The 14,316-nt window shown below is 45.6% G+C and overlaps 1 protein-coding gene across 1 annotated transcript in view; it reads right to left on the bottom strand.

The window, feature by feature from the left end:
* MYBL2 (MYB proto-oncogene like 2) overlaps positions 1-14,316 on the bottom strand; it is an 83,599-nt gene that overhangs the window by 30,368 nt on the left and 38,915 nt on the right. The window contains exon 8 of the mRNA XM_088480605.1: positions 4,288-4,659. Coding sequence (XP_088336731.1) covers positions 4,288-4,659 — 372 coding nt within the window. The remainder of the gene's footprint in view (positions 1-4,287; positions 4,660-14,316) is intronic.

The raw sequence follows: 14,316 nt of genomic DNA, 5'->3' as shown, positions 1-14,316 counted from the left end.
TGACCATCAACCGTTTACAAACATCGATGATTTACTATCGATGGACAATGGTTTTGCCATCGATGTTAGAGAGACAATTCTTTTCTGCCATCGATGGCAAAGTGGAACCCGATTTTTTTTTTCTGCTCATGACAGAGCTTCGCACCCTGTCTGTCCACTAAGCCCCGCCACCTGTCTCTTTATTAGCCCGTGGCTTGCCAGACACACGGTAGCAGAGGCCATCAAGTGATGCAAACCATCGATGGTTCACCAGTTTGCTATTGTACCATCAATGGAAAACTACCGATGGCCATCCCTAGAACACAGAGAGAGACACTACAAGACAAGTCTGAACTTGCCAGTTGCATGGTTAGTGCAAGATGGGTTGAACTGCCGTACTTAATATTTTTTACTCCTGTTCCCAAAATGAAACTTATACCAAAGAGATTGTATTTAAGTGTATAACCTACTTAATGTACAAAAAAAAATGAAACACACTTTTTTTTATTAGATATTCGAGGTGAAAGGTCAAATCATGTGACCTTGAAATGTAGAATTGAATAATTAAATATAACACTTATTTTTTTACGAAAATTATTGTGGTAGAACTTTCATGTTGGTCTTGTTTTGAAGTTAAGTTATGATTCGCTTTAGTTGACCTTGCAAACATAAATTTTAAATTTTTTGTCATGTTTGCAACCCTGTAGCATGAACACTGTGTATCACTGAGGCATAAAATTTTACATATGAAAGTTACTTTATGACATCTATCATCCTACCAAATTTAATGAAAATCTGAGACGATTGGGTTGAAAAGTTACTTTACTTGTGATGATTTGGCATGGAATGACCCATACACTAAGCGGCCAAATTATTATGACCACCATGCGATTTTATGCAAAGTAGCTATATCGCAGATAATACCGACATAGGATGTATGAATCTGTATAAGAACAGAAGAAAGGTATGCAGAGACTAAAAGTCTATCACTCGTGAAATAATAAACAACGCAATCTGACAACGAACAGTACACAGCACATTACATAGTATGAGCTACAGAAGCAGAGCAGGCCTGTGCGTACGCCATTGCTACATGCTGCAAACAGGATGAAATGCCTCCAGTTTGCTCATGAACATAGGAATTGGACAGTAAATGATCTGACAAATCACGTTTGCAATTACGCCATGCAGATGATAGGGTGAGGATATTGAGACAACAGCACATAGCATGGATACTTCTTTCATAGTCATAACTCTTCAGGCTGGTTGAGGAAACATCATAATATGGAGCATGTTTACATGGGAGTGTCTGGGCTCTTTGATTCATGTGGGCAATTTGTAGAATCCATGCCAAGAAGAATTCAAGCTATAGTAAGGGCAAAAGGTGGCCTAAAGGTACTAACCCGGTGGTCATAATAATTTGGCCACTCAGTGTACATTACACAATATCTCCTTCTCTACATATCTATGTATATAATAGTCTTCCAAAAACTGAAAAATAATTTGAATTTCAGATACAAAAATAAACAAAAAATATTTTTTTCTGTGAAAAGTAATGGGTTGAAAACTTACAGCCGTCTTGTAGCAATGAAGCACCTCATGCAGACTACTGAGGACAGGAAGGAGATCTTATGGGCAGGTGAAGCAAAATGTTTAAATCGCGCACACACACACACACACACACAATATAAAAACACATATGTAGTCAAACGCAAGTTCTAACGCTTCAGTGTTTATACATGCCAGAATTCGTTTTTGATTACTTGTGTGAAATGTGTATTATTTCTGAGTGCCACAGCAGTATACCACAGGTTCTCAAACTCGGTCCTCAAGACCCCAAACAGTGCATGTTTTCCAGGTCTCCTCATAGAATCACAAGTGAAATAATTAGCGCTTTTAAAATGTGTGAGTAATGACTACACCTGTGCACCTGCTAGATGAGCTGGAACATGTGACCAGTGTGGGGTCCTGAGGACAGAGTTTGAGAACCACTGGTTTATACTATTGAAATTTTACTTGAAGGGCAACTGAAAGAATAATTACTACAATCTAGAGTGCCAGGACCTGCCTAATATTAATATAGGTCACCTTGCCATGGTAGTTGGGCATTCAATTTACCCAAAATGCGCTCTAAGAAACGAACGTTTTTTCTTTTTTTTTTTTTGAAATGTTTATTTCAAAAATCTATATACTTGCAGAGTTCAACAGAAATGTTATTATCCTAGGGCAGTGGTTCCCAAACTTTTTCGAATCACGGCGCCCTAGAGTATCAGCATTTTTTCCACAGCCAAAAGTTTCGTATTGAGAAATTCAGCAAAAATTAAATGAAGTAATCTGTGCTTATATGTCACCCTTAGGGTCAGTTATGCGGTGGATGACAGGGCTGCGCTTCTTTTTGTCCATATATTTTTTGACTGGCAGCCATTAGCACTGATTTTGCCTATCACACTGACTAAAACTAATTTTATTTGGTCCTGGACCACCAACTGGACGCACCCCTGTAAGTGCCCTTAGGCACCCAGTTTGGGAACCAATGTCCTAGGGTCAAAAGTGTGCACTTGCATCTTGGATTGTGTATTGTATTTTCAGTCACAGCAATGTAACAGCTTTAAATGTGGACACACACACACATTTTTTTTTTCTGTATTATTATTTTACAGGCTCCTTGGCCCCCACCATGCCTCTAGATAAGGAGAAACAGAAGTCTTCAAAATAATTTCTAAAGAAGATCTTCAAAACATTTAAAGAATGAAGGCTAGTTCTCATACATGGGTCTGCCTTGTTCCCACAGGTAAACACTCGCGTCGCCTTTTAGTGCACTCGCAGCAAGATGCAGAAGGCAGCTTCTGGTGGGCTTTCTACTCCTAAGCCCGTCCTGGTTGTTCCAGTCTGGATAAGACATCTAGGCATATATTTATCTTGCAACCGAACTCCCTGTGCAAGTGAGGGGGGAAAGGTGGCTGCCACTGAGCAATGCTAGCAGATGTCTGGAACTGCCCGGTAATTGAGCAAGCCCACTCTTGACATCCCCTTGATCTGGGAAAAGAGCTGCTTCATCCTTTGACCCAATTCTGGCGGCTTTCGTTTACTTCCATTGGCAATGGACGCCGCTAACACCTGCTATAATGAAGCTTCCCTGGAGAGTGGCTCAGCTCCTGTACTAAGAACCACCAGAGACAGCTTGAAAGTCACTCTTCCACTGCCTGCTTCTGTGCGTGTACATGTGTGTGTGAAAATGGAGTACTCCATTCACCTTTAGAACTTTCAATATGGGGTATCCCTCCAGAACTTGCAGACCATTACCAAGCAAAACTGTGAAAACAATCTATACCACTATCCAGCCAAACGGGTACATGTAATAACACAAGAACAGTAACAAATCAAGAACTAGTTTTCCCACAATATCTACAATTCATAGACAGAAAATAAAGGGTCCAGGCTGCTAAGTGCCTGTAATGCTGAAGCTCACACTGCATTACAACGGGATCGGTATGAAATACCGCAGGACGCATATTCAAATCCCGACGCCCGAAGACCAGCAACAGAAAGATCCCGACAGGTACGTTTTTGTACTATTACTAACCCTCTCCCCCCCACCCCTATCCCTTCCCTTAGGGGTTCCTATCCCTACCTCCCCCCCCCCCCCTAGCCTAAGTCCCCTGGGAGCCCCTAACCTAACCATCCTCCTGTCCGCGCCCGCCGCCCGGCTTACTTTCGTTCGGTATGCCGGCGTCGGGCTCCCGGCATAGGGATAATGATAGGAGTCAGGATTTTGACGACCATCATTAGACCCCTGCCGGGATTAGACAGTCGGGAAGCCGGTGGTCGGCCTTTCGTCCATCGGCTTCCAGACTGCATCCCATTACAACTTATGTGGGTACAAAAGCCAAAGAGGAGGAGTTGCAGAGGGAAGGAGAGAATTTTTTTCACTTAACGAGATAAACCTTTTAAGTGCCCAGCTCCTGTGCCCTCTCCACAGCGCTCGTGTCTTCATCCAATCTGGGGAGCACTGATACCATATCATTTTAAATATAATCTAAAACTCCAGGAACAATTGACAATTCCAAGCTATAGATATTTCAGTGCCCATAAAATAGCAATGTGAACCAGTAAAACTCATGTTTGACAGCCTGGTCCCAGCAATTTAAATGTCACCAATGCATCATTTCCATACTTAACGTACACAATCCACATTCAACACCAAGTTAAACAATGTGGCTCACAGAATATTTTAACAGATCAGTACTTAAACTCTGTGGAAGCTACAATGGTCTATATTTTCACATCAAATTTTTCTTGTAGTCATACCTGTGATGGTGAAAAGGGCAGCGATTTAACAGGTGTGCTTTTTGGAGTCATGCTGTTTGTGTCTGTAATGGAGGCATTGCTGCTGACTGATTTTTCTGTGACAGGTGATAATGTAATTTTCCTCTTCTTGTGGTGTTTGAGCAGTGAAGGTGGTGTTCCAAATCCAGGTTGGGGACGTGGAGAAATGGGTATTAACTCCCCCTTGCTGCCTTTACTGAGGTCAGATAGCGTATGTCCATCCAGCCGGTATTCTGTAACATTGGGTGTCAAAGCTTTCGAAGATGTTGAAGCAGCTGTCGGGCTGCCAACATCGCTTACTGCTGAATCCTCTGCAAAATCAAATGTTGTGAGGTCACACCAACCTTCAGTGTCCTGGGAAAGAAATGTTAACATGAGATCAATAAGAGGGAGAAAATAACCTGTGCAAGTGCAACATTATTGCAGACACTGGAAAAAGCAAACAAGTCACAATGAAAAAACCTTTCATATATTTTGTTTTTTATTTGAGACTCCTTCCCAATAAAATTGAAGAACTGGCCATTGTAAATAATATGCTTTCCAACTTTCGTACTTGGATTATTGGCCTCATAGTAAAGACAGCATTTGATGGGTAATCTTAAGGTGCGTACACACGGTACGATTAAAATGGACGATATGAATAACGATATTGATCATATCGTTATCATTCATATCGTCCATTTTTCGGTGGCCAAACGACCTGCGATGCGCGGGCACGCATGGAAGATAACTATATCGTCCATCGCCCATGCATACAGGTCAACCTGGTCGATATGGACCAGGTTACTATAGGGAATCGCGGGTCGTTACAGTCGTTGGTGGGTACATGGTGTGCTGGATGATAGATATCGATTGTCCAGCACACCCTGGACATCGTACAACGATATCGTTGTCGATCGTCCCGTGTGTATGCACCATTAGGGACTGGTCTGTAGAACTTCAGGCTTTTTAACAACGAGCTTTAAATAAAACTTATTTTGTGACTGACTTTCACAGCCTGGCACACCAGTACTTAAGTTGCATTTACAAAAATAAATGCATACATTTCATAAATTTTTAACATAAAGCTGAAAAGTTCCAAAGCTTCCCTGCTCAGAGATTTTGCTTACCTGTGTAATCGCACACTAACAAACTGTAAACGTATAGTTTTGGAGAACAATGAATACAAAATGTACTAGTGGCTGTGCCCCCAAGATCTAGAAGCCAATAATATTAACACATTCCTTTACTAACCACACAAATGGAGCTATTTATTATTAAATATTTGCGACATTCCCCGAAAACACACGATTTCGAGGGATAACAAGAGATATGGTAAGAACTTACCTTTGTTATCTCTGTTTCTACGAAGTCCATAGGGTCCACAGGGTTGACCTTGGGGTATAGGTTGGGAACCAAATCCGGGCACCACGCAGTTAAAGCTTTTAGCTCCCAGGATGCACTGGGTCCACTCTCCCTATAACCCCACCCCCAAGCCAGAGGCACCTCAGTTTGTAAGTAGCCAAAGGCCGGAGGAGGAGAGAAAAAGAGAGAGAAAACTGGAACACTCAATAACCATACTCACCGAAATGGGAGACGGAAAACCGGTGACCAGCCACACAGCCCATATGAAGCCAGGTGCGTCAGGGCGGGCGCCCTGTGGACCCTATGGACTTCGTAGAAACAGAGATAACAAAGGTAAGTTCTTACCATATCTCTTGTTTTCTACTTCAGGGTCCATAGGGGGTCCACAGGGTTGACCTTGGGGATGTCCCAAAGCAGTTCAACCAAGGGTGGGGACGCTCCTGTGCTGAGAGGAGAATCCGTCGCCAAAAAGGAAGCATCCTGAGAGGCAAAGGAAACCAATGCCTAGAACCTTAAAAAGGTGTGGACAGAAGACCACGTGGCCACCTAGTAAGGCAAAACAGCCGAGGCGCCACAGCGAGCCGCACACGAGGGTCACATGGCCCGAGAAAAAACAAGCATCAACAACAGGAAGGCCTACCCATGGGTAGGCCCCTGAGGAAGACCTACGAGGCCATCCAAGCCAACATTTGGTTATAGGCCGGCCATCCTTTCCTGTGAAAACCAGAAATCTCAGACCACCAATAAGGAGTCCGATTTCCGTAAGGAACCTGAACGGATCACATAAATCCAAAGAGGCCAGACCACAGTCAATGAGGCCACACCAGCCGAGAGGACTGGGGACAGAATGGCCGTACCATAAGTTCCAGAATAATATGGAACCTGAAAACCACTAAGAAGAAACACAGGGCGAGAGCAACTCCCACCCTGACATGATGCCCTCCAGAAGAGGGAGCCACATGAGAACGCTCCCAATTCAGACACTCTCCTGGTTGATATAAACACCCTGAGAGAAAGAGAGAGCCTAAGCAATAGACCATGTAATGGCTATCACAACCAGCGGTTCCATTGACTGTCCCCGGAGGTAACGAAGAACCACTACTTACTCCCAAGGAGTCCCTAGGGAGGACAAATGGAGGCATAATCAAGAAAACACTCCAAAGGATGAACTGGATACCAGAGTGAAGCAATTCCATATCTTAACCATACTGACAGTGTAGAGATCCGCACTGTCAGGAAGACCAGGCCAAGTGTGAAACCCAAGCCAGCCGGAAGGAATGCCAGAATATCTGGAAATCCTGGACACCGGAGGATTGTATCGACAGGTACAATACCATAAGATTTATGGCTGCCACAGTTTGTGGTAGGTCCCAGCAAAAGCTGATCCATGTGCTCTAATCATTCAAACGATGACAAAGCCAGGGAAGCCGTAAGACCACTGTAAGGACACAGTCAAAGACAAACGACCCAGGTCCAAGGCAAAACCAAGGACCCTGAGACAACAGGTCCGGGCAGTGAAGCATCAGGGATGGAGTATCGATGTAGAGACTCCGAAGATCCAAGTACCCCTGACATCTGGGGCAATCAGGAGCCACCAGCAGGAAAGCATCTCCGTCTCGATTGAAAACACTTCCAAAGACCTCGAGGAAGAAGGGAGACCGGAGAACACAGGTACACAAAGTGGAAGGACCACTTCACCGACAAAGAGTCGCTGAAGTTTGCTTCAGAATCCCCAGAGCTGAACTGTAACACCATAGTGTGATAAAGTCAGAAGGCCATGAGGGTCACCTCAGGGGGGCCCCCCCTGCTCACCAGGAGATGAAACCTCTCTTGGGGAAGAGACTAGTCCCCGGGATGCACGTCGTGATGGCTGAGGACTCCCGCTTCCCAATGGAGAGCTCCTGAAATGAACGCTGCCGAGATGGTCGGGAGGAGACCCTCGGACTATGTCCGAATATGTGACATACCTGTCATTGCCACCCAACGAACAGTGTTGCTAAAAAGGAAGCCACTGTCCTGACCCTGTCCTTTTTCCCCGTTGATTAAACGTCTGCACCCTGAAGAAGCCACAGTCATCCTGACCTGGCCGTAAAGTACCCCGGTGATCCCGCTAAGAGCAGGAGGCCGTCCAGGTACAGGAGCATTGGGATATACTGAACAGAAGAACTGTCAGAAAATCCAAAACGCTGGTAAACCCCTGTGGGGCTGAGGACAGTCCCAACAGGCAGAGCCCGAAAAATTGTAAGTGTTGCTGTGATACAGCAAACCTCAGCCCATGCTGAGGAAAGGTCTCTGTAAGTACCCGTAGGCACGCGTCCTGTATATCCAGTGATACCCTAAAGTCCCCAGGTTCCAAACATCGTATGATGGAGCATAGGGATTTCCTCCTGAGCCCAGGTAGCTTTAGGAACTGGTTCAGGGAATTGAGACAGAGAACAGGCCAAAGAGGACCATTCAGCCACCGCACCAGAAAGAAAACAGAACAACCAGTCCCTCACTGAGATAGTGGGGATGGCCCAATTAGCTCCGCTTACCGCAACAACTGCATAGCTTTCTGGATCTGTAAGGCCCTTGTAAAGAGGGCGTACCCTCCTACCCACGTAGCCACGGCAACTTGACACCAATACCGGGCGAACTGAGAAAATCGTTATCTCCCAGTTGTAGGCCTGTCCCGTCAGACTGAAGAGATATCCGTAGGTTCAGAAGCAGGATCGGCTGGCAGTCCAGGCCTGCTCGGTACTGGATATGTCGGCCCTTGTAGATGCCGACAGTCTACGAAGAAACAGACCTTTAGGCTGACCCAGAGGACAAAAATGACTTAACAGACTTAGTCTGAGGCCTTGTAGTGGGCATAGCTGAAAGCGGTAAACTTGTTGTTAGTAATACTGCCAATGTTACTACAATCTTGTCAAGGTCAGGACCAAACAATATCAACCCTAAAGATGGTATCTGCACCTCTGCATTCCCAGAGCGCAGCCATAGGGTATTACGGAGGATACAGTCGCAGCCGGAACTCTGAAAGTTAGGAGACTGGTATCCAATATAGGCATTTCCACCTATGACAACAGCATATATTACGTGAGCGACCAAATACATTTGAACCCCCGACGTGTTGGAGGGGAAAAAACGTTACAAATGCATCAACCCAATATGCAATAGTATTAACCAACCATGCTATAGCCATGGTAGGATGGGTAACAACTCCTGAAAGCAAGTATACTGATTTCAGGCAGAGTTACCACCTACGGATCCGAAGAATCCGACCACGCAGGAATGGGAGGCGTAGTAACGTCTGTAATCAGACGAGTAACACGCCCATCCCCCCCAGGAGGGGCTCGTGATGACCCTCAGGGAATTTGGGACAGGAGGCCAAACACTGTTGTAACACCTCCTATCTGGCAACAGCCAGAGTCCCGCTATGCGATCCACCCGCTAGTCAGCAACAGGTAACCCGAAGGCACGCAATACTGAGGGTGTATGATACAGGTGCAGGTCAACATTCACTCTAACCAGAATGGACCTGCTACCAGCCCTAAAGCAGGGATAATAATACCTGAAATAGGCTTCCCTCCGTGTAAGAGGGAAAGAGCCCCGAACAGTACCCAGCTCACGGCAGAGCCAACTGGGAAGTAACCACAGGGCGTCAACCACGCCAATTAGCGTTTCGTAGAAAACGACATCCACCCAGGGTGGCTGTTGTGGTAATCCCTGCAAGGGGAATGACAGACTATTGTGGCACCAGGGGGAATTCATATACTGCGAAAAACCCCTGCAGGGAGCGGTAGTCTGTGTCACAGGGGAAGAGTGCAAGAAGCTGCGAGATACCCTGAGATGAAAAGGGCAGTATGGTGAAGTAACCCCAAGTGAGGTACAACAATGGGGCCCGCCCGGCGATCCGCAATTGAGAGGATCCCGAGAAAACAAACCGCCCAAGGGGGTCGTGAAAGAGGCCGGCACCAGATGACGCCACATACAGAACCCTTTATGAGTCAAATCCTCCGCACTAACACCTGCAGCACATGACTTGCAGGATAGTAAAAATGGGTGCAGTATAACGCTCTATCTCCTGGTCAGACATATCTGACCAATCTTGGCAGAAATATTAAGCAGCACTATACTGGTCCTGACTGATGCCAAAAATTAGCTGCAGGGACCCATTTTCAGCGTATGCAACACACAGTTCCATCTAAAATATGGCAACGTGCAGCACGCAACAGTATGTGACAAACCACACAAATATTAACAAGTATATAAATGTGAGGTCTCAGAACCACCCTAAGTACAGCTGTATTAGGGCAGATAAAGAAAAGGGATAGATATACACTGACAGGTGAGAGAATAAAGTACAGTCAGCACTAGCATAAGTCACATACAATGCAGATATATACATATATACATAAACATGTCATATAATATACTGCACTATTACACTGCATTCAACTGCCCAGATTCAGTGTCTGGGAAGGCTACAGTGCTGTGTACACTGACCTGATGGTGAGGTACGCAGGGGGACTGGACTCACTGCCATCCTGAGAGATTTCTGCTGCACCACAGAGATAAAATGGCCGCTGGAGACCTCAGAGGAAGCGTGGCCCGCGGAGGAAGCAGCTCAGCGACGCCAGACTATGGATACTCAAAGGCGCGCTGAGCTGAGGGGAGGAGCCGCTGTATCAGGGAAGGCTGCCTCCCCTGGCCGGCTATTAACCCCCGGGACGCCGGCTCCCTGCACCGATCGTTAAGTCCCTGGTGGTCTAGTGGACACACGGGGTATGGGGGGCCCGCCGCCACTGCCGGCGCCTCCGGTCTGTCCTCTGAGACCGGAGGCACAGGACTGCATTTGAAATGCGCGGATCACCGCAAGCGGTGATCCGCGACCTTACCTGCTCCCCGTGGATCCGGCAGCAGTCCTGGGCGCCCGCAGAGTCCGGCTAGTACAGACTCTGGGGTCCCGCTGAGATCCCCAGATCTGTACTGGCGTCTCAGCGCCAGCGGGGTGACGGAGCGGCAGCTTAGACGTCCTATGGACAGTCCGACGCTGCCGCTCTGAAGAGTCCAAAGTCCATGAAAAAACTTTGTCCCTAAAAAAATAAAATAAGCTTAGGGGCTGCTAATCAGCTCCCCCTGCGCTAACGGTGACCCGACTCCGGCCGGGCACCAACTTAAACTGAGGTGCCTCTGGCTTGGGGGTGGGGTTATAGGGAGAGTGGACCCAGTGCATCCTGGGAGCTAAAAGCTTTAACTGCGTGGTGCCCGGATTTGGTTCCCAACCTATACCCCAAGGTCAACCCTGTGGACCCCCTATGGACCCTGAAGTAGAAACCTGCAAATATTTAATATCCCCCAGATGCATTATGGAGGGACAGCAACAGATCTCAGATATCTGCTGCAGTCCCTCCATTTCCGACAGCAGCCACAACTCCCATAGGTTTCTATGTAGGATGCGATGCTATCAGATTTACCAAGCTCTGGAATGTAAAGCATTCCAGAGCTTAGCCCCCACAGCTAATGCCATCTGAAGATGGTGTTGTGTGGCTGTAGCCTATGTGCTAAACTTGGTAAAAATTACTCGGAGAGGGTTCCGGCCGCCACGAATGAGTGGTCTGTAAATCTCTCATAAGTAGGAGTCCGGTACAGAAGTGGAGATAATGGCCCTGATTCAGAGCCGCTCGTAAGCAGCCGCTCGCTCGTTCTGACCGATGTTCGCACATCTGCACATGCGTACAGATTTTAATACGCATGCGCGAACCAGTCAGTGCGGCCGAAAATAGTTTGTTCGCTATATAGCGAATGCCTGCTATTTTGAGTGACAGAAGGAGGCGCATGTGGGTGGTAACAGGGGAAGGTGCTTGAAAACGGGGGTGTGGAATTCGAACGCAGGCGTGCTTAAAGGTCAAAACGGGCATTTTAAGGGAGTGCATAATTAATACAGCAGCGTCATTGACCACGTCACTTGGTTTTTCTTTACTCAGAACTGCTCGCAAGATAGCGGTTGAAAAAACCAGCCACAAGAATAGCGAGCAGTTCATACGCTGTTCGATGTACTCATTAATCTAATAAATAGCGGACATGACGTATGGTGCGAGCGGCAAGGGGCGTATTTTTCAAAATTACAACCGCAAGTTTTGCTCACTCGTTCAGACTTAGAGGCGTGAACAGACCGCAATTAGCGAACGGTTCATTTGAATAGCCACCCCTTGTTTTAGAACGAACGACCGCAAATAGCGAGCGGCTCTGAATGAGGGCCCATGTCTCTTCACTCGGAGCACATCACAGTTACAGGCTCCTTTCGGCCCCCATGTCCCTGTGGGTGCTCATATATATCCCGGCGCTATGATCGCATTCTGCAATGCGATCATGGTCGTGAATATCACTCCCAGGTCGCATTGCAAATGCAATTATTGATAAATGGGACCCCAAGTCTTTAAGCCTAGGAAAGGAGTGTGCAAACAATATCATATGACAATCAACTTTGTAAATTAAAAAGGAACAATTGCAGAAAAAAAAAAAATGGCTGTTCAAGCAACTCAGAGAAAAGGTTTAAAGCAACTACAAGACCATCATTATTTTTGGGGACAATAGAACTGTGGGGACGTTCCAAAGATGCCCTATGGGTGGGTACGTTAAAAAGTTGCGTTGAGTAATATTTTCCATTCAAAACTTGCATATTTAGATGCAAGAACCTGAACTTCGTATGCCCTAACAAACTTATAAACAGAAGACTAGTCGGCTGCTCAACATAGCTGCTCAGCCGAGTCTCTGTGACACGATACCAGGCAGTGCTCAGCAAATTGGTATACTTTAAACACAGGCCAACCCTCTTCTTGACATCCCAGAGAACCAAAAGGTCATCTGTTTCACGAAACTCTGATCCACCCTCCCCTGAAGACTGAAAGCTCTAAATCTGGAATCACAATATGCCCAAGGAAGATTTTTCCTGAAGAATAGCCCTGTTTTCAGGAAAAATTAGATTTGATCATTAAAAGCTCTCATATGCTTCTCATTATAGAGATAACCAAAAGAAAACAGCCTTTCATTAAGAGACTTTAACGGCACTGAATCCAAGGGTTCAAGCGGTGGATGTTGTAAAGCTGTTGAGACGAAGTTTAATGCTGCCCATCCACTAGCAGACCTCAAACGACTGCACAATTACGACATTGTAATCGTGCAGTTGTTTGTCAGTCTGGGATGTGTCTACATTGAACGAGCAATCGTTCAGCTAGGCACATCAATCATCTGCAAACATGCTGAACCTGACGTTATCTTCAGGTTGTCCAGCATGTTTGCCCAATGATAGATGTCTAAACAACAAGCAGGAGCGCGCATCGCTGGTCCTTTAAGACATTTTTACGATTTATGAACGATATCGTTATCGTTTAATCACTCAACTTAATAGTCTAGTGGATGGGCACCTTTAAGTCCACTGAAGCTAGGATGCTGCACATGTATCAAAACCTGCACTTAAAACAAGCAAGCTTGTTCTAAATGCCAGGGTGCCAAGATATGAAGTTTTAAGTAGCACGTCTCAAAGCATTGTCCAAACCTTCCTGCAAAAGAACAAGAATTAGGTCAACAGAAAAAAAAAAAAAGGACGAAAATTATTGCCCAATAATGATTTTGTGGCCTTAAACATGGTCCAACCCTGTAAATTAAGCCCTTTGCTTTAATAATAGCTTTAAACAGCCACATCATTAAACCCAGCCATGTTAAACCCTGAAGAGGAAACAGTCTTTGATTTAACTAATCCTATCTTAAAAGAGTGAACAACAGATGGGGCATGCTGCTATATTGAGAAAGTCACTGTGCCACAACCTTCTTGGCCAGTTCGATGACATTAGAATTACCTTCTTTAAATCCAATGGAAGCATTGCTACCATGGGAACAGGTAAATTAGGAGAAAATTCAATGGAACCGACAGTTTTTCCATGAACAGAAGATCTACAGTATAAAAAGGTAGACACCAACTGGTCAACAGGTACAAAAGGTCGACATGGGTGAAGATCGACAGGTATAGAAAGTCAACATGGTCAAAAGGTTTTTGTTTTCTAACCTTTTCACCATAACCCTCTCCTTGGTGCCTAACCCTAACCCTCCGGTAAGAGCCTAACTGTAACCGTCAATCCTAGTGCCTATTCCTAACAGTCAAGATAAGTGCCTAATTCTAACCGTCCCTTCTAGAGGCCGACCCTAACCCCAAAATACAAAAATGTTGATCTTTTGTACCAGTCAACCTATTGCATGTCTACCAGTTGATGTCAACCTGGACACAGTCCACCATTTAACTGCAAATCTATTGATTGGAACCGGATGTATATAATTCTTGTGTTTCCACCGAGACACCCCCATATTAACATTTTTCCATGATCTGCTGAAATCATTTCAGATGAAAAGGCGATTAATCAGATTGCTGGACAGGTCTGCTGAGAAAATCTGCTTCCTAGTTCTCCGCTGCAAAACACACTGAGATTGTGTGAACATTTTGTTCTACTTAACATATTACCCTGTTCTTCTCACTCTTCACAAGAGATCTTGGATTCTTCTATAGTTATGGGCAGCACGATGGTGTAATGATTAGCTTGCTGCCTCACAGCACCGAGGCCCTTGGTGGACACTAAAACCAAGAACTATCTGTGTGGAGTTTGAATGTTCTCTCAATGATTGCATTTGTTT

Source organism: Taudactylus pleione, unplaced genomic scaffold (assembly GCF_031769625.1).
Source record: "Taudactylus pleione unplaced genomic scaffold, aTauple2 ptg000256l, whole genome shotgun sequence".
NCBI classification, from domain to species: domain Eukaryota; kingdom Metazoa; phylum Chordata; class Amphibia; order Anura; family Myobatrachidae; genus Taudactylus; species Taudactylus pleione.
The sequence above is the reverse complement of the archived record's forward strand: the minus strand, read 5'-3'. Positions and strand labels throughout refer to the sequence as shown.